This window comes from Talpa europaea (assembly GCF_964194135.1).
Source record: "Talpa europaea genome assembly, chromosome: 7".
Lineage (NCBI taxonomy): Eukaryota > Metazoa > Chordata > Mammalia > Eulipotyphla > Talpidae > Talpa > Talpa europaea.
This window is the reverse complement of record NC_140074.1, coordinates 49,755,679-49,775,645: the sequence shown is the minus strand read 5'-3', so window position 1 is coordinate 49,775,645 and position 19,967 is coordinate 49,755,679. Positions and strand designations below refer to the sequence as shown.

General features: G+C 41.9%; 1 protein-coding gene across 1 annotated transcript in view; it reads left to right on the top strand.

Moving 5' to 3' along the window:
• SLC28A3 (solute carrier family 28 member 3) overlaps nt 1-16,469 on the top strand; it is a gene marked incomplete at both ends in the record, with an annotated part of 48,186 nt that extends 31,717 nt beyond the window's left edge. Inside the window, 9 exons of the mRNA XM_084237793.1 lie at nt 847-927; nt 3,034-3,159; nt 5,303-5,433; nt 6,810-6,978; nt 7,372-7,569; nt 14,289-14,370; nt 15,062-15,160; nt 15,388-15,508; nt 16,343-16,469. Coding sequence (XP_084093919.1) covers nt 847-927; nt 3,034-3,159; nt 5,303-5,433; nt 6,810-6,978; nt 7,372-7,569; nt 14,289-14,370; nt 15,062-15,160; nt 15,388-15,508; nt 16,343-16,469 — 1,134 coding nt within the window. The remainder of the gene's footprint in view (nt 1-846; nt 928-3,033; nt 3,160-5,302; nt 5,434-6,809; nt 6,979-7,371; nt 7,570-14,288; nt 14,371-15,061; nt 15,161-15,387; nt 15,509-16,342) is intronic.
• Nucleotides 16,470-19,967: the final 3,498 nt, after the last annotated feature.

Sequence of the window (19,967 nt, the reverse complement as noted above, 5' to 3'; positions counted from 1 at the left end):
GCCCTATACTCATGTGTTAGCTCAGAAAATTTGGTAATTTGTAAGTTATTTGAGTGCACATGAGTGCAAGGCAGTGTGTATAGGGCTTGGGCACAATCACAAACTCCTTTGATGCCTGTAAATAATAAAATAGAGAACAAGAACCAGAATACCCACAGAATTCAGAACTTCAGCAAAAGCACAAGGGCCCATCATTTTCTGATTAATGGGTTAAGCATTCAGCATTACTATGCTCATGCCTGAGCAGAAAGAAAGCAGAAAGGAAGGAGGCAGGAAGTCCCCATCCTGAGGATGCACCATGGTGTCTGATTGAAAGGGCCAGTAGAAACGTGAGACCATAAACAAGTTCATTTGAGAATTAAGAAGAAAAGGCCTCAACTGCATCCTTCAGGTGGCTGGGTGATCTTCAACAAAACAACTAAACAGTTGTATGCCTTCTTATCAAAGAGTAAATTCTTTGATAAAATGGGCATAATTACAGGATTTCTTTCATAGGGTTATGATAAGAACTAAATGTGTTACAGGAATCAAGGGCTTTAAACAATGTCTACAATGCATTGAAGCCTGCTGCGACTGTTGGCAATTATAATTTATTACTTGTAAAAAACAATTCAATGAAAACGCATTGGCTTAATATTCAAATCATATGCAATTTTCAGACTTACCATTCACACAGGAGGATCTGATAGGCTTGGCCTGCTCTGTGGACTAGAGAAGGTATAGTCACACCTAGCACCATGGGTGGCCAGCCCATAATTGTTGAAGGTCTCAGCATTTTTCTTTTGTTTAAAGATCTTTATCCCTATAAGCAGCTCTTCACTGACTTTGTCCCTTTTTCCATTATAGGTTGGATGGCTAATGCTTGTTACTTTGGGGTCATCTCCTATTGAATCTGTAGTTGCTGCTGGCAATATATTCATTGGACAGGTGAGGTACAATATTAAAAAAAAAAAAAGAAAAAGCACCTTCTGAAATGGATAATTTCTCCAGAAAGTGGAATTTTTTAAAAAAGACAGTGCTATTTCTTTTAGTTTAGGGGGAAGAGTGTCAAAAGAAGCAACCCTCAGGTTTGACAATGTCTAGTTTCCAGAGAGATCCCTTCTAAGAGTCTTACTAGGTGCGCTAATGTTAATTTGGGTACTTGAAATTACATGGACAGGAAGAGAAACTGAATCATTTTATCAAAGCACAGAACTTCTTAAATATAGATTCTCAACAAATCTTTTCTAATTTATTAAATTGTTGAGGCCTCTGACCTACACTTCGGAGGCAAATAGCTTTTCATCTTAAAAGGAATTAACCACTTACCTTGAAGCTGCTAACTTGTAAACAAGCACACTCATGTTCTGTAGTGTAATGCTTCTGGCAATGAAAGAGACTCAGAAAGTTCTCCACCAACAACCACACAGCCATATAAACACCTTTCTCAAGTTATCTTGTCAATTGTCTTTTCTGGGTCTGCTAGTGAACAAAAGTGTTTTCACCTCCATGAATAAATGGATAAATGTTTGTTTGCCCAAAGTCCCTTTTAAGCAAAGAATTATGACCCCAAGGAGTCAGAATAGCAGCCCTCAGGATAGCACCAAATCTGAGGGGTAGATAAGTAAGAAATGGTAGTAAGCTCATTCTTCAAGGTATATATTTTCAGGCAGGATGGAATCACACAGCAAGGAAAACAAGGATAACTCTTTCCTACTACAACTGCCCAAGGAAATTGGATTTAAAGCAAAAATCAAGTCACCCAGAATAACACACAGCTCCAAATCCTAGGCTAACAACTATGCCAGTCTGGCTGAACCTTCTTGTCGATAAGCCCAGATTGCTATCCTGGAGCATAATCTTAGAGTAGGACCCATGCTTCCTTCCCAAGGAGTTGAAATTATTATAATTATAGTCATAAAATCTCCCAGGACTAATTAGGGCACCATCTTGAGTTGATTACTCCTACCTGCAGGGTAAGAGGGCTCCTGTACTGAGTTCCTATTTAGTCCATAAATTGAAGCTGAACACATTCAATCTTATAGAACAATTAGAAATAATGAGAGGAAAATTGTAAAATTGCACACATACTTCTGTGGTGCTCAATATGATACTTAATATGCTAAAAGTATGGTTATTATTTATGGACAGCCCCACTCTGCAGGCTGCCTGTCTTCTTTAGTGTAAAAGCCTTTACAACTATATTTTGATTTTCCCCACCCAAGGAAAGAGAAGGGTTTCTGATTCTCAATTAGAAAGTGTCTATGGGCATCTGCCCTTGTTATTACTGGTAATTTTTTATAGTTGTATGTATTACCCTGTGATCGTAGCAGGGATTTTCCCAGACCAGGCTACTGGGCAGAGTTACTTAGCCAGTAATGTACTAACCTTAGAAAAGCATAACCAGCAATCAGGCTCCAGTCCTAAGCTAAGTGGGGCCTTATGTGAATTTGCCTTGTTAACTTTGCAAAATTTGCACATGACTCTACATGTACATTAACCTCCAGTTCAAATCACCAGCCATCAATGGGTCCTCTAACTGGAGCATGTATCAGAACTACCTGGAAGACTTGTTAAAACACAAATCACTAGTCCCAACCCTAAAGTTGCTGATTCAGTAAGTCTGAGAATTTGTATTTCTAAGACATTCTTAGGTGATACCAATGGAACTGGTCTATGAGCCATTCTTAGAAATATTGCCTTAAAGAATGGAATTGAGGGCCTCCCTGGTGGCACAAGGGGTTAAGCACCACACTATGAAGCAATCCGCAGCCTCTGCAGCATGAGTTCGATCCCCGGCTGGCCAGGGAGCAACCCAGGGCACAGCAGACCTCTCCTGACTCACCCACTGTTCCCCTCAGCAGTCTACTTCAGTCAATCTGCCTGTTCTGTTCCCCACTCTGTCTCTGGTGAATCCTTTCGCCCCCTGCATCTCTGGCCTATACCCCAGCTCTTGTATGCATAAATAAATAAATCTTTTAAAAAAAATAAAGAATGGAATTGAATAGATTGGATGCCCTCCTAAGATTTAATCTTGTCATCCTTTGTTTCCAGACAGAGGCCCCACTGATGGTCCGACCATATTTACCACATATCACCAAATCCGAGCTCCATGCCATCATGACAGCAGGGTTCTCTACCATCGCTGGAAGTGTCTTAGGGGCATACATTTCTTTTGGGGTAAGAGTGTTTGAGGATTAATTTATGGACAACACAGCCCCTCTTTTTTCTTTCTTATTACTTTTTGTTTTTCTTTGCCATTGCTGCCAGGTCTGGAGGTCACACATGACTTCTGCTGTGTGGCTGGTCACAGTTCTTTTGGCATGTGATGACGTGAGCTCAAGTTGCTTTACTTTTATATCACCACCACCTGAATGTGAATTATATCCAACCAGAACAGGATGAAATCATATTATGAGGCTGTTTGGGCTGACAATTTAAATATATAAAACAAGACCAGAAAACAAACAAAAACTATTATAGTAAAGACTTTCTAAGCCAGGAGTCAGCAAACTATGGCCCATGGGCTAGTCTAGATATTTCCCTATTGTGCAACCAGCCTAGGCCAGGCAGGTTCATAGTTGATTCTGGCAAATGGAAAAAGAATCTTTGAGCCTTCGGTGTATCTGGCATGCCTGAAATGCTGAAGCAGGGGCGCTGGATACACAGGCAGACCAGCAGGCAGGCTGAAAGGCAGGCAGCAACCAAGCCTCCAAGCTTCCTAACCCCCGAGACCCCACCCCCTAAACCTCCAGTCTCCACAATCTCCTGCTTCTCAGTCAGATGTTTGTATTTATAGGTGCTTACACTCCATGCTTGTGGGTCTCTTGACCCAGGTATCCACAGTCACAGGCATGTATGCCCCATGCTCACGCTCCCAAGCACTTTTTGCAATAACACAACTATCACATGTGGATAATGAAGGGTGGGAGAAAAACAGATATGGAGGCCAGCAGCAGGAGGTGAAAAAGAGCCCAAGTTATCCCATTTTCCTTTAACTCCCACATTTAATAACTAAAATTTTATTAGAAACCAACTATTCCTATTCATGGCAGTTTGCATGCTACACTTGAGTAGTTGTGTGCCAAGAGTCAAAAATATTTACTCTCGGGCCTCCCCCAGTGGCGCAGCGGTTGAGCTCTGGGTTGCGAAGCTGCCCGCGGCCTCTGCGGCGCCGGTTCGATCCCCAGCTGCTCCCCGGCCACCAGAGGAGGGTCCCACGTGGTGCGCAAACCTCTCCTGCCGCCCGCTGCTCCCCTCAGCAGTGTACTTCGGTCCTTCTGCCTGCTCTGCTCCCCGCTCTGGCTCTGGTGAATTCTCTCACCCTCCCGTGCTTCTGACTGTACCCAGTGCATGTATAAACAAAAACAAAACAAACAAACAAATAAATAAATAAAACATGCCTCTATTTAAAAAAAAAAAAATATTTACTCTCTGACCCTCTGCAACCGAAGTTTTCTGATCCAGAGCAGTTCTTAAACCTTATTACACATTAGAATCACCTGGAACTTTCAGCAGTCTTAAAGCCCAGGCCCAAGTACCTGAACATAGAGCCACAGCCATGTATCTAGGAGTTCTTACAGAAAGGTGAGTTTCATCTACGAACTTCATCTGGGCTTCAGAGAGACAAAAAGTAGGAAGGAAGAGGAAAAGGGTGAAGGAGATCTCAGGAATAGAAGTTTGAATGGATATCCGGTAGGTCCACTCTGCCGCTGCTGTGGCAACTCTGCCTGTAGCCATGTGCTAGTGGGATGGATAAGGGGAGGGAAGCACTGAGTCTGGAATTCTTAACATGTGGGGAAGAAAATCTGAAAACAAAATAAGGATGTGGGGAGAGAAAGGGGAAAAGTTTAAGTAGACCTGCATCAAGGAAAACAGAAATAGCTTACAGATTAAGGACTCTGTAAATGACTATTACGTAAAGACACAGAGGACTTCAGGAGAGTAAAAGGAAGATGGAGGGGGTAGATGGCTCTTCCCACAGTGACATTAAAAATAAAAAAAAAAATAGAACAGAGAATTGGAGGAACCTTCTTTAAAATTTCCTACACCACAGGATTAATTCTCTTCTGAAATGATTGGATTTTGGTTTTGTGCTCGTCCCAGAGGACATAGTCAGTTAACACAAATCCCTCCTTTCTCCCTTGCATTCTCAAGGTGATGCCCATGACCTGCCTCACTGCACTATTCCATGCCTTCAAAACATTTTCTGGCATAGAACCAACCCATACCCATCGCGCTTCTCTTATAAAACTCTGGGCCATTCATTCTGAACACAACAGAAAAACTCACACTAAGTTGATCTTCTTTTTCCTGAATCAAGGTCTCGTCTTCCCACTTGTTAACTGCTTCAGTTATGTCAGCACCCGCGTCACTGGCTGTTGCTAAACTCTTTTGGCCTGAGACTGAAACACCTAAAATAACCCTCAAGAATGCCATGAAGATGGAAAATGGGTAAGCAGGACACGTTCACCTAGCTAATGACTATACAAGCTGCAGCATGGGCGAGGCTTGTGATCCATTCCAAAATACAGTGAATTTAATTTCCTAGTAACTATGTAGATTTCACCATATGAATCGTGTTTCAACACTTGGGGGAAACTTTTCTAAATACCTGAATGTCAACACATTTCCTTGACTGTGCAGTACAGATTCTTACTTTAAATTTAGTGTAGTGTTCATTGAACCTTGAATTAAAACGGTTGTAAAGCCACACGATGACCATTTCTGGATGTTTCTTTTATAATAGGGAAGAGAAGGTGTGATATAGATATCCTACCTCTTCTTTTGTTCACTTTCTTTTGCCCCATGTGGACAAAGACCAAGGATTTAAGATGTTCACAAGTATTTCATAAATAACAAAATCCATCAACCAACTTGTTTCTGAGTTTCATCCCTTTTTTGTATATAAATAGTTATAACCATGAGTGCAAAAAAGTAAGTTGCCAAAGAATTGATGTGGACTATGTGTGATTGTACTTAGCAAATGACTAAGTCTATGCAATCTATTATTTGGAATATAGACATTTAGGCAACTTGAAAAGAAAGGGAATGCCAAGCAAATTCTAGGCAGCCAGGTACCTCTGAGACTGAAAAAAGGATGAGATTACAGAAGCACATAGAGGGCCTCCCTGGTGGCGCAAGGGGTTAACACGCAACCAATGAGGCTGTCCACAGCCACTGCTGCAGGAGTTCGATCCCCAGCCAGGGAGCTACCCACATGGTGCAGCAGACCTCTCCTGGCTCGCCCGCTGCTTCCCTCAGCGGTGTATATCAGTCAGTTTGCCTGTTCTGGTCCCCACTCTGTCTCTGGTGGGTCCTCTCACCCCCTACACCTCTGGCCTGTGCTCCAGTTCTTGTATGTATAAATAAATACATCTTTTTTTTTTTTAAAAAAAAAGGAAGCACACAGAGAGAGGAGGGACTCAAAAGTGATGGTGATGCTTCATTTCTTAAATGAGGAGATGTCTGGATATTCAGACCTTCCTTGAATTATTAGTTCTTAATCTACGAATATTTTATAAATATCCTCTGGTAGCTACTTTTAATTAAATATACTTTAATACTGTAATCTGTAATATTCTTATTTTCCCCAAATTTTTATTATAAATGCCCCCTAATTAAAAGTGATTTAATAGAATCCACATGTCCATTACCTACACTCAACAATTATTAATCCCATCATGATTTAATAGCATTCAGGTGAGTATTTTCACCAAAGTATGGGCCTGAGACTTTGTCTCTTGATCCAAATGCCACTTCTACATCTGTGATGTGCAATCTACTGATGACCCCTTGGTAATCCTGGAATCACTATTTTTTTGATAAAGAGACTCAAGGAATCTCATAGAAGCTGCATCCCAGGGAGCATCCTCATCTATCCCTCTGGTGGCAAACATTGCTGCAAATCTGATTGCCTTCCTGGCCCTGTTGTCTTTTGTGAATTCAGCCCTGTCCTGGTTTGGAAATATGTTTGACTACCCACAGCTGAGTTTTGAGGTATAATTCTACCATATTCCTCCTCCATTATGTTTCTGCCTTTGTTTTAAAATAAAATAGATTTGTGAACAGCAGTCCCTGTCTATAATACACTCTTACACTATGTACCAACTTTTCATGTGCCCCCCGTATTCCCATCCTGTTTCTGTTTCCTATCACCCTCCTTCCCCAACATAAAATTACTCTCTCCAGGTTTGCAATTCCAAACTTGACTCCTATAGATAAAGATGGGCAAGAGAATGTGAAGGGATTTCTATGCCTAAAAGAAACAGCGAGGTGGGAGGATGGGGGGTGAGGTGGGAGAACCTAGGAATAATCTCATTAGGAAGCCAAGAAAACAGAATTGGAAGCAAGTCACTAATCTAATAAAGTAGCTATTTTTGGTTTTTGTAGATAATATGCTCCTACATCTTCATGCCCTTTTCCTTCATGATGGGAGTGGATTGGCAAGACAGCTTTATGGTCGCCAAACTCATAGGTTATAAGACATTCTTCAATGAATTTGTGGCCTATGAGCACCTCTCAAAATTGATCAATTTGAGGAAAAAGGCTGGACCAAAATTTGTGAATGGCGTGCAGCAATATATGTCGGTAAGTAAATAATTTTGATTTTCTAATATACTTCTGCATCACATACATACATTCACCAAATAGTTACTGGTAGCTCTGTGTGCAGGGCACCATGCCAGACACTCAGAACACATCAAAGAACAAAACAGACCCAAAATCCCCATCTCATGGAGCCCTAATATCCATAGCACCTCTGAACATTCAGTTATGTTGAATTAATGTGTGTGTGCGTGTGTGTGTGTAGAGCGAGCGAGAGAGAAACACAGCTTCTCCTTACCATTGTGGTCATCTACTTTTGAGCACCTATGCAAGCCCAGTGTCATATGATCTGGGATTGGAATCAATCAACAAGTACTTATCAAATGTTTTCTATGTGCAAAGTGTTGTTTTCTAAGGCCATGGCATTGACCAAGCCTGAGGCTTCTGCCTTTGTAGAGTTCAGGGTCTAATGATCATGAAGGAAACTTCCTGTTTATGGAGTTCTGTGACCTCTGAGAAGCTACATGACTAACCTAAGAAATAGTGAGACACAGCAATTGCTTTCCAAGTAGATAAGGGAAGAGAAAAAATCAGGGTCATTGACATAAGCAGGATCCCAGGTCAAAAGCCTACAAGGAGATACTCATGTCTGCTTGACCTTGGATGGGATAAGGGGATTCAAGTCCCCTTAGGTCAGATTTGCAGCTGAGTCTCCAACTTTCATGTTCCTAAAGAACAGAATTGTCACACATCGAAACTCTTAGGGAAATGCGGATGTTTCTGACCACCCTTATTTATTGTGACACACTGCTTGGAAGTAATGGCCTAGGCACATATTTGATATTAAAAGAAAAGGGGAGAGGGATGTAGGGTAAGGTAAAAGTATCAGGCTTTTCTGCCCTCCCGCCATCAGGATAGATGACGGAACCCTGCGGTCCTGAATGCATGCCTGATGGCGGCCACCTGGAGTAGGGTGTGGGCATAGGTAGATGGGATTCACCTGGGCTTTTAAGGGCGGCGTCACGGGGATGCCAGCAGAAGCCGAAAGAGAAGCCGAGAACGAATAGAAGCCAAGAGAGAAGCAGAGAACACCAGAGAGCCAAGATAGAGTGAAGACTTGCTGGGGGCCCGGGAGGTCTGCCAGCCTCCTAGCCCCCCAGCACCCCTGCCTGCCATGTACCGGGTAACTCCCAATAAAAGACCTGCAAAAAACCACTGAGGACTCTGACTCCTCCTTTACCCGGTCTGCTGGATCCTAGAAAACCTGCACCATGTCCATTCCTGCCACTACAATTGGCGTAAGTCGGCAAGATGATCCATGCAGACGGGTATGGAGCCCTCTGAAGACCTGGAGGGACCAAGGAGTTGTAACAGACTGTTTGCCTGTGACAACGCTGGAGGCGTCATGGTGGTACAGGAGATGGACAAGGTTCTGGGAGCTGCGGGATGAGACCTTGTGTGGAGGAGACACCTGAGAGGACCAGCCAACGACCCCTGAGGCAGCAAGAATTGTCGGAAGAGAGGACCACGATGCGGAGTTCACCAGTGCTGATGGCAGGGAGAGGCCTAATGGACTTGGACTAATGGCCTTGGACTGATGAACTTGGACTAACAATCCCTCCAGAAGGCAGAGGAATCTTGGCAAGTTAAGTTTTTGGGACCCTGGGAGGATGCTATTGTTTGTACACCCCAGGAGATGGGAATCTGGGGGTGGCTAGGGGGCCCTGAGGGCCAAAAGCAGCCTGCATATGCCCAGCAGCTAGGCGGAGGAGAAAAGCCAACTGAGAAGGCAAAAGCTGGTGCCAATGCTAAGTTTGAGAAGCCTTGAGCGGCTGTTAAGCAGCCTGAATATGCTGAAGACCTGTGAGTCTCTTAAAATCACCTGTGGATGAGGCCCTGCTCATTCTTGAGTAATGGTGAGGAGCTGAGGAACCCATCCTTGGGGGACGGGTGGGGAACGTAGCTTGGGGTGGAGCCAAGCCAAATGTAGGGTTTGGATCCCCGGCCCATGTGCTTGTGCAGTGGGTTGGCCTGAGTGCAGGGGTCTGCGAGTCGCATTGGTGGCTATGAAAGCTGAATGTTGGAGCGACAGCAGACAGAAACCCTGAGGGTTGGCGATTACCCCCAACAGAATAGAATCGCCAATCCCAGAGTGAGTGCATCCTGGGGGTGGATGCGGTGTGTGTAGCCGAGACTACAGCCAGAGAAGGCCAGGAAGCCTGACGGCGCCTGGCGTGTTACAGTAGATGCCGTGAGTGGTTCCCCTCCCTCGTATGAGCAGTGCCTTCGGCAGCAGATTTGGTGGCTCATCTGCTGGTACCAATAATTGTCTTTTGCCACTAGGTTAGGTCCCCTGCCTGGACTTATTTGTGTTCTGTTGTATTTTGTTATATTGTGATGTATTTGCTTTTGTGGGCCATGGCTGCATTGTTTATGTTTGCTAAGAAAATTGTATATATGTAGATTGTATGGCAGAAAACCCTGAGGGGGTGGACTGTAGGGTAAGGAAAAATGTCAGGCTTTTCTGCCCTCCCGCCATCAGGATAGATGATGGATCCTTGCGGTCCTGAACACATGCCTGATGGCGGGCACCTGGAGTAGGGTATGGGCTAAGGGCGACGTCACGGGGACGCCAGCAGAAGCCAAAAGAGAAGCAGATGCAGAGATCACTGGAGAGCCCAGATAGAGTGAAGACTTGCTGGGGGCTGGGAGGCCTGCCAGCTTCCCGGCCCCCCAGCACCCCTGCCTGCTGTGTACCTGGTAATCCCAATAAAAGACCTGCAAAAAACCACTGAGGACTCTGACTCCTCCTTTACCCGGTCTGCTGGATCCTGGAAAACCTGCACCGTGTCCATTCCTGCCACTACAGGGTGCCTTTCTGGTTGCGCAGGCAGTTGAGCGCAGCGCTGTGAAGCTGTCCTCAGCCTCTGCAGCATAGGTTCGATTCTGGCCGGCTGGTGAGAATCCCACATGGCAAAATAGACCTCTCCTGTTTCACCTGCTGCTCCCCTCAGCAATGTATTTCTTCAGTCTGCCTGTTCTGTTCCCCGCTCTGTCTCTGGTGAATCATCCTCCTGTGTATCTGGCCTGTACCCCAGTTCTTGTATAAAAACAAATAAATCTTAAAAAAAAAAAAAAAAAAGGAAAGGAGAGGAAAAGCATACTGCCCAGGCTTCTAATTGAGACTGCCCACCCTGAACAATACCTCAGCAACCCCAGCCTCCCCAGGAGTAAACATGCAGATTACTCCCACATATTACACCAATATAAAAGTTTACTCCGGGAGAGTGCTAATCCGTATTTTATAGTCAGGGGCACTTTGCACACAGCCGACATGAGCAGGCTGTGACTCTGTAGGTCTCCTGCTTCTCAAATGTTTCATTCTTCAACTGACCACACAATAGAGCTTGGCCAAATGTACTCATTGTTTGGACACCACCATAAACCAGCTTGCTTTTCTGCCGAAAATAAACAATGGGCTAAATTAGTGAAATGTTTTTCTATTCCCAACTGCCAGTTGCCAGGAGTAAATAGTTTTGCTAATGAGCAACAGCAAGCTCCCGGTTCTGGCAGTGCTGAGAGGCTTGTGAACGGGTCATGAAGAGGCTAGAGACAGAACAGTGCAGTTGATTTGGGATTGGGGTGAGCCCAAACAGAAGGACACTTGGAAAGATGAGTTCCTTGGTTTCTGTTGCTGCAGAGCCATGATGAGAAAAGTATTTCTTATTCCAATCAACCTGATTGGGATAAATCCCTGAAGTCCATTTGCCAAGCAAGAAGTGGTAGGGGCAACCCAACATCTCGAAGAGGTACCACATGACTGAAATACAACATCTGAGTGCATAAGGCAAAAATGCAGTATTATCCATTAAATTATGCCTACTACTGCCCCCCACCTTAGATAGGTTGTCAGAATGTATATGTAGTATGGGTCTCCCTAGTAGCACAAGGGTTAAAGTCTCTGCTATCAAGCTATTGTCAGCCACTGTGACATGAGTTCCATCCCCAGCCAGGGAGCAAAACCACATGGCATAGCAGACCTGTCCTGTCTCACCTGCTGCTCCCCCTTCAGCAGTGTATTTCAGCAGATATGCCTGTTTTGCTCCCGACTCTGTCTCTGGTGAATCCTCTCAACTCACCACACCTCCAGCCTATATACCCCCGTTTTTGTAAGCATAAGTAAATAGAGATAAATCTTTTTTTAAAAAAGTCTATGTAGCATGAACATTCCCAGAAACAGTGTGACATAGCATTCTATTGTTTGAGTACCCTATAATTTATTTTCTCCAGCCTTTTGTTGATGAACACTGTTACCATTTGTTTGCTCTAAAAAGTAATGCCTTAATGCCTTTCCTTGTACATATGGCACCTTTGCCCATTTGCAAGGAGAGCTGTAGTGTATTATTAATTTCCAAATTCAGTGCACTCTTTTCATCATGTAATTCTTGCACATTTATAGGCAAAGGCAAAGTGGAATCAATCTAGCTTCCCTTTCCTCTCATTACAAAACCCTACATGGCCACATCTGTGTATCCCTTTCCTCAGACCCCCTGAAGGAGGAGAAAGGAATCTCAAGTGTTTTATACCTTCTCCCTCCCCACAGCCTCTTAATAAGCTTCCCTGTTTTTGAAGCCAATTGAACTAAATGAAAAGCACTAGAGAGAGCAGGGGGCAAGCATGAGCTTTCCCAGATCCAGCCGACTGTTCGAATACTTGAAATTTTTTCCTGCCTGCTACATGCAGGCTGATTGAAAGTATCAACAAGGAGTTCTCAGAAACCATGAAGGCAAAAAACTGAACCATGAACTCTTCAATGTAAGTCTTCAATGTAAGTTTAGCAAGTGAAAAAAGAATGCAACACTACTTTTGAATTTAGTGTTGGCCTGGTTTGTTCTTTGAACCATATCATGATGTTTTTAGTATTTTGGAAAAGAAAATTATTCCCTCACTTGTACAGTGCTTTGCCAAATTAGGTGTGACCCCAGGGAACAACAAAGTCCAATGAATCTGCTGAGCCTCCCATAGTCAGTCGGCCAACCTGAGAAAGAGACCATCTGGGCACCACAAACGGACTGTCGGAGTAGAGGTAGAAGCTCATGCTTGTACAGAGCCAAGTTCCATCTTCTCACTGTGCTGTCAAAGGATTATTCATTCCCCTACTTTCATATAGGCACCTACTGTTCCCGTGGGGTGGTCAGGGCTGAGGAATGAAAGGCAAGCACACAGACAAAATAAATCAATTAGAAATAAATCAATACAAAAAGCGAGCAAGCACACACCTAGCCAGAACAGAAAGCATTCCTGCAATATCTGTGAGCACCATTTATACTCATATAATTCCTTCTAAATAATACCCTTTTTACTGAAGTATAGCTTATATACCAAAAAGGCCCAGTTTGGGTATAGAGTTTTGACGTATGTGTCACCTAGATAACTATAGCCACAATCAAGATATGGAAATTTTGTATCACACGTAGAAAATTTCCCTTATGACCAACTCTAGTCAACAAACCCTTTTACCTACCCACCTATTCCCAGGCAGTCAATGATGTTTCTTTCACTGTACATTACTTTTGCTTATTCTAGAGTTTCATATAAACTCTGTTGCATGTATTATTTTTCTTTTATTGCAAAGTAATATTCTATTCTGTGGATATCCACAATTTATCCATTTACCAATTGAAAGGCATTTGTGTTATCTCCAGCTTGGCGCATTTATGAATAAAAGTGCTGTAAGTATTCATGATCAGTCTTCTTGAGGGCATGTGTTTCTGTCTCCCTGGGAAAATTCCTAGGAATGAGATTGCTGGGTCATATAAGATAATGTATATAAACATGGTAGGAAACATCCAAGTATGTTTGTGGCAGGCTTTGTCAGTTTATATCCCCCCGCTACAACATATGAGAGCTCCAATTATTTCACATCCTCACCAACACTTGGTATTGTCTATCTTTTAAAGACATTTTAGTGGATGTGCAGTGGTATCTCATTGTTTTAATTTGCATTTCCCTGATGACACTTGTCAAGTGTCCAAAACTCTTTATCTGTTTTTCATTGGGCACCTGTTTTCTTATTGGGTCATAATAATTCCTTATGCATTTTTAAATACTTATTTATGCATCCAAGAACTGGGGTGTGGGCCAGAGGTGTGGGGGTTGAGAAGCTTCACTGGAGATACAGTGGGGAGCAAAACAGAGGAACCTACTGAAATACACTGCTGATGGGAGCAGTGGGCAAGACAGGAGAGGTCTGCTGCGCCATGTGGGTTAGTTCCCTGGCCGGGGAGCGAACTCATGTTGCAGTGGCTGGTGATAGCTTGATAATGCTAAGAATTAACTCCTTGTACCACCAGGGAGACCCCCCCATAGATTTTTAATAAGACCTATGTTGAATAAATGTTACATAAATATCTCCTGATACCAATTTTGCATCTCCAGCAGCTAGTACTATGCTTGGCACATTATAGCAGGTGATCAGGTCATGCTGAATATTAGATATTATCATCGAGCAGAATGTCACATCTATAGAAGTCAAGGCTTCTCTTTGTAAAGTCTCTGATCCACATAGCCCCTCTCCCTCCTTCAATTCAGGGAGAGATGGGGAAAAAGGAGAGTCTAAGAAGCAACAGTTATTTACCACCATGCATCATGCATTTATTTGTCAAAGTTGATTACGTATCAGAATAAAAACCCAGTTAGGATGTCAGATTTTCCAAACTGGATCACAGCAAGGATACATCTGTGTTTATGCTTACTTACAGATTCGTTCTGAGACAATTGCCACTTACGCACTCTGTGGCTTTGCCAATTTTGGTTCCCTAGGAATAGTGATCGGCGGACTCAGTAAGTGAAAAGAATATTTTTTCAACAGCTGATATGATGTAAACATGCTGCAGATCTCCATCTTGTTCTGGAACGTTATTCATGTCAGGGGGAAAAAAAGGTCTCACAATCCTTTGCTGACTATATTTTATTCCTGCTCTGCAATATAGTTTTCCTACGTATGCCCAAGCTAACTTCAGGAGGAATTTGCTCAAATGTACAGGTACTTCCACTCTAGGGATAACACATAGATGTATAATGCCAATTACAGTAGATGTACAATGGGCACCCAGAGAACGAGGGGTATAATGGAAAGTCAGTGGAAATATGCTGATTTGTTAGCGATATCTATCATGGCATAGAAGTGGATGGTAACAGATGAACTGCAGGTAGATGGGCTTCCCTTGCAACCTACTTAAGTTGCCATGCCCACAACATATTATAAACCCTTTGGATGAAACTTAAATATTGTCTCTTCTGGACAGAATGGAAACCCCTGGATATTTTGATAAGGGAAATTTCTTCCCTTCTTTCCACACCAAATAACTGTTTGGGAAGTGGAATTTACCACCAAGTTCTTGAATAGTGAATTAATTACCCAGCTAAGTTTAAAAATCTTTTCCATTCTGCTGACCGAGGACCCTGGCCCCTGAACAATTCTCAGACTAGGAATGTGAATAGCTTCAACATTAAACTTGCTTCTGTTTCCTAGCATCCATGGCTCCTTCCAGAAAGTGTGACATCGCCTCGGGGGCAATGAGAGCTTTGATTGCGGGGACTATTGCCTGCTTTATGACAGCCTGCATTGCAGGTACTGCAAGCTGTCTTTTGTGTCCTATGCCCCCACACCCAAGGGGTAGCAACGTCCAGGGGTCAGTTCCTTGGCGCTCATATGCTGCTGCAGAAAGCAGAAAGCAGCTCTGCTGTTGAACACATTACAGAGGGAAATGTGTGGAGCATAGCAGAGAAGCTAAGAACAGTAGGAGAGATCAGTGACTTCATTAACAAAATAAAAATGGCACTCTGTTCCATTTCTAGGCATGCTCTCAGGCACTCCTGCAGATATCAACTGTCAGCGTATTTTAGAGAATGCCTTCAACTCCAGTTTACCTAGAAATACAACGAACATGGTGTCCTGTTGCCAAAGTCTGCTGAGCAGGTATTGTGTTCTTTTATAACTTCTGCATCTCCATTATAAATAAACAAATTAGACCAAAAGACCCCATCGACTTATTTTTATAACTTCATAATGCTTAATTTAAAAATAAGAACTTATGTGGCCATTCTAACCACCTTTCATTTAGACTTTTCTGAGCTAAGCTGAGGAACGCTATTATTAGCTAGTGCTGCTCAAGTATTTAATGTGCTCCTTGCTGTGCCTGTTAGGCACTTTGTATGAATCAACTCACTTGCAGCCACTGTATAAGTTAGCCACCACTGCCTTTTTTTAGCATTTTATTAAATCAGGGTGTGGGAAAACTATGTCACTTACCCAAGGAAAATGAATGTAAGCACAACAGAGATTAAAAAACTCAGTTCTTTCCACCCACAGCCCATGTCTTTACCTGGTGTCCTAGTACTAGTTACTAAGTACTGCCTCCCTTTCAAGGGGATTAAGCAACAAGATGATGGTGATGGGTTACAGTATCTGAGGGGCCACCGGTGAGCCACACCAGACACCCTAACCCTATAGAGTTTATATTTGCAAAATCAATAGCTCTACTCTATCTGCCCTTCTCGATGTGTAAAGTGTTTTATAAGGATTAATTCTATATTTTTTTATCCTGGAGTATGAATGGAGAGTCCTTGAGCCAAAAAGGATTCGAGACTCAATACCAATTACCTGGTGGGGTCATCCTTAAACAACCTCTGCCAGAATGTGAAGGAGGCAATCAGCTGCCTGCCCTCTGCTAATTTTAGTATATGCCATCTTCTGCTCATCTGTTTCTATTTTCTAAGGCCCAACTAACTGTTGCACTTCACTTTTCACCAGCACCATTGCCAGGGGTCCTGGTGAGGTCATCCCTGGAGGAAACCACAGCCTGTATGCATTGAAAGACTGCTGCACATTATTGAATCCCTCAACGCTGAACTGCAGTTGGATCCCTAATGCATTTTAAGCCCAGCTGCTTCTCCAACAGATCCCTAAGTACAGATGCTTTGGGGAGAAAAAAAGGCTATTCTCCACAGACTGATGCTTTGATCATGGAATCAGTTCTGATTAGAAAGAAGGAAAATGGGAGTGACTACGTCACATCTACAGAATCTTCCTCCTTCCCTTCCAACCTCTTTCCCTCAGATAACTAATGCGGTGTCCCAAAATGAGTTGTCTCCAGCCCCAGGAATGTTTTTCTGATGGTAGAATTTCAGGATATTTAAACACATTTTATGCATGCATGCATATGTATGTGTATATGTGTATATAAAACATACGTGTCATGTATGACATATGTTACCTATGATATATGTGTTACATATAACATAGATGTGTTATATAACATATATGTGTATATATGCGTGTGATGGATTGCAACTGGGCTAGGACTTAGCCACATCTACTTAGTATGAGTCTCTGAGTAGTCCAGGTGAGATGAGGTCACTCTGCATTCACCCTGGCTGACCTGAAATAGTCTGAACTTGACTTTTATGCAGGCGAGGGCAATCAGCCATCACCACTCATCGCCTGCCTTCATTAAGCCCTGCAGAAAGACTTCTTCAGGAGAGCACTATGCCATTCCAAATTCAGGTTTTAAATCTCTTGTGTTTATGGAGTTATACTGCTCAACTTAAGCTAAACTATACTGCAGTAACAACAACCCAAAAAACAATAGCAGCTTTTTATTTGTCCCTCACGTTGTATGTTTGGTGACGGTCAGCTTTGGCCATACTCCATGTTGTCTTCATTTCCAGGAAAGCTGGCTCAAAGTGCAGCCCCAGTGTTGGTGTTTGGGAGAGGGCAAAGAAAAGTGGGAAGCCACACGATAACTCTCAAAACTTCTGCTAGGAAATGAAGCCCTTCATTTCCACTCCACTCCATTATCTGAGGCTAGGCATATGGCAAGCATGATGTCAATGGCCATGGATAAATCATCCTATCATTGGGAGGGATAGTGAGTATTCTGAAGAAATAACATGGGCATGCATGGTATCCAGATAGGCACAACTTAAACCTATTTGTGTGCAAATTTCTGACTGAGAGACTGGGAAAATTTGTTCCTCTTCAGTCAAAAAGCCACATGAGGACAATTTCAAGAAGAAAAATAAATCCTGATTAAGCTTTAACAACTTTCCATTGATAGTTCCATTTGCCAGGACAGTCTCAGCATCAAACTTTCTTAATGGGTATCAGACGAGGACTTTAATGGGTCTCAAAAGAAAATTCCAGAATCAATGGTAGATGATCTCTAATGAAATGTTTATCACAAATTATCCTAACAGCTCAAAGAGCACATGATCGTGTGACACAACACAAACCCTAATGACTGATTCAAAAGGTGATCCACATGAAAAAGCAAATGTGTAAAAGCTTTTGGAATACCTTAAGTAATCTATTTTAAGTAATTGTTTTATTTATATTTCCTTTTGTTCATGCATAAGAGTACCTTTTTTTTAATTGATATATAGTTAATTTTTTTTGTAGTGATGGTATTGGTGGTGGAGGAAGAAGTTAAATGCCTAATGGAGCCTGTTTCTAAAGCACAATATGAAAACATATTTCTAATAATTGATCATTTGTATCAAAATTTTCTGGGACCTCAATGTGACCTTTCAGTATCTAGACTTTATTTTAGAAAAGTAAGTTTACCTGTCTTTTCCTCTGTCTCTGTTGTGATGTCAGCCTTCATAAAAGCCTATGGAATGGTATGCTAGGATGCCAGTTGTCCATATGTTTATTCTCTTTTGTCTCCCCTGGCTATCTGTTTTTTCCTCCTTCTCACTCTTCACATTTTTCAACCATTTTATGCCTGAGAATCTCTTTCTAAGAAAATCTCAGCTTCTTCTCTGACCATCTAATTTTCAAGTTTTGTCTGTTGTCAGACTCTCCCTTGGACGTCTGTAGCACCTCACCTTTTTGTTTAAGATAAACAATATAGCCATACATTGTATACTGACACTTCCATCAGCAATGGACCACATAGATGCAGTGGCATCAACAGTCTGTATCATATAGTCTTAGGTGTGTGGGTAAGCTATACCATCTAAGTCTGTGTATTTATATTCTGTATTGCTCACACAATGACAATATTGCCTAACAATGCATCTCTCAGAATCTATCCCCATTTTTAAGCAATACATGACTGCATTACTACTTTTTAATTGTTTTCTTCTTTTCAAATTACAAAAATATCTATTTGTAATTAAAAGTGACCACTTCATATCCACACACACCCCCCCCAGCTCTCTTTCCACTATCACACTCCTGAGGTTACTATTGTTAAATAACTACTACGCATACCAGTCTCCAAATATACCACATGAGTGTGCATATGTGTATGTATAATTCTACATAAATGAGATAATATATGTGTTGGGGGAGGGAGGGAGTTAGACCTTTTATTTTCTTCCTACTTCCCTCCCCTTCTCCCCTGCCACTGGTCAACCGCATCCCAAAGAATGTGATATATAGATTTTTGTATTTTTTTTTCATGTTCAGATCATGTTTACAAACATAACCATGTAATGAGGATTGGGATAGTAGTTTTATAATACTGAAATTATTCATATTTCTATGCAGTTTACTATTCTTCTATAATACTACTTAGGGGATATTCAAGTCTACTGGTAGAACTTTATTCTTTTCACAGCCGTCATAATAGCCCATGACATATTTTGTGTATGTATTAAACATTCCCCTAGGGACAAGCACTCACTTTGTTCCAGGTTTTGGTTTTGGTCTTGATTTGAATTTTATTTTTAGTTTAGGGTTTTGTTTTTTGCTATGTGTGTGTGGGGGGGGGTTGTTTGTTTGTTTAATAGTACTTTTTCTTTACATACTAGTGTTTTTATTTCTACAACAATGCTATCTAATAGATGTATAATACGAGTGGCAAATAATTTAAAATTTTCTAGTAACCTCATTAAAAAAGTGAAGAAACTAGCATTTAAAAGTGGTAAAACCTAACATATATTTTATACTTAGAGCATCTCTTAATTGAGATGCTTAATTTTTTGGCAATTTAATTTTCATTGGCAATACATTGTCAACATTTAGATTTCATAAAATTTATAATTGAAAAATAAATTGATATACCCAGTTTACTCCAAATATACTTTAAAGTCTTACAGTAACTAAAATGAGTATCAGTTCTTAATTAAATGACAAATTTAATTCCTCAGCTTTATATATGAATGTGTTCCATATTTCAAGTATTAGTGTTTACTATACTGGACAGTACAATTCTATAGGATGATTTCCTAGATGAATTGAAATGTGGGTATGTATTGGATATTAATATATGTTTGGGCCTATTCTTAGAGAAACATGTTGTCTTAATTTTCACCTGCTTTGCAGTATAATCTTTCTGATGTTTTTGTTTATCTACCCCCCTGTGTGTGATATTCCTTTTTAAATACAACATGTTGGGCCTCCCCGGTGGCGCAGCGGTTGAGCGCTGGGT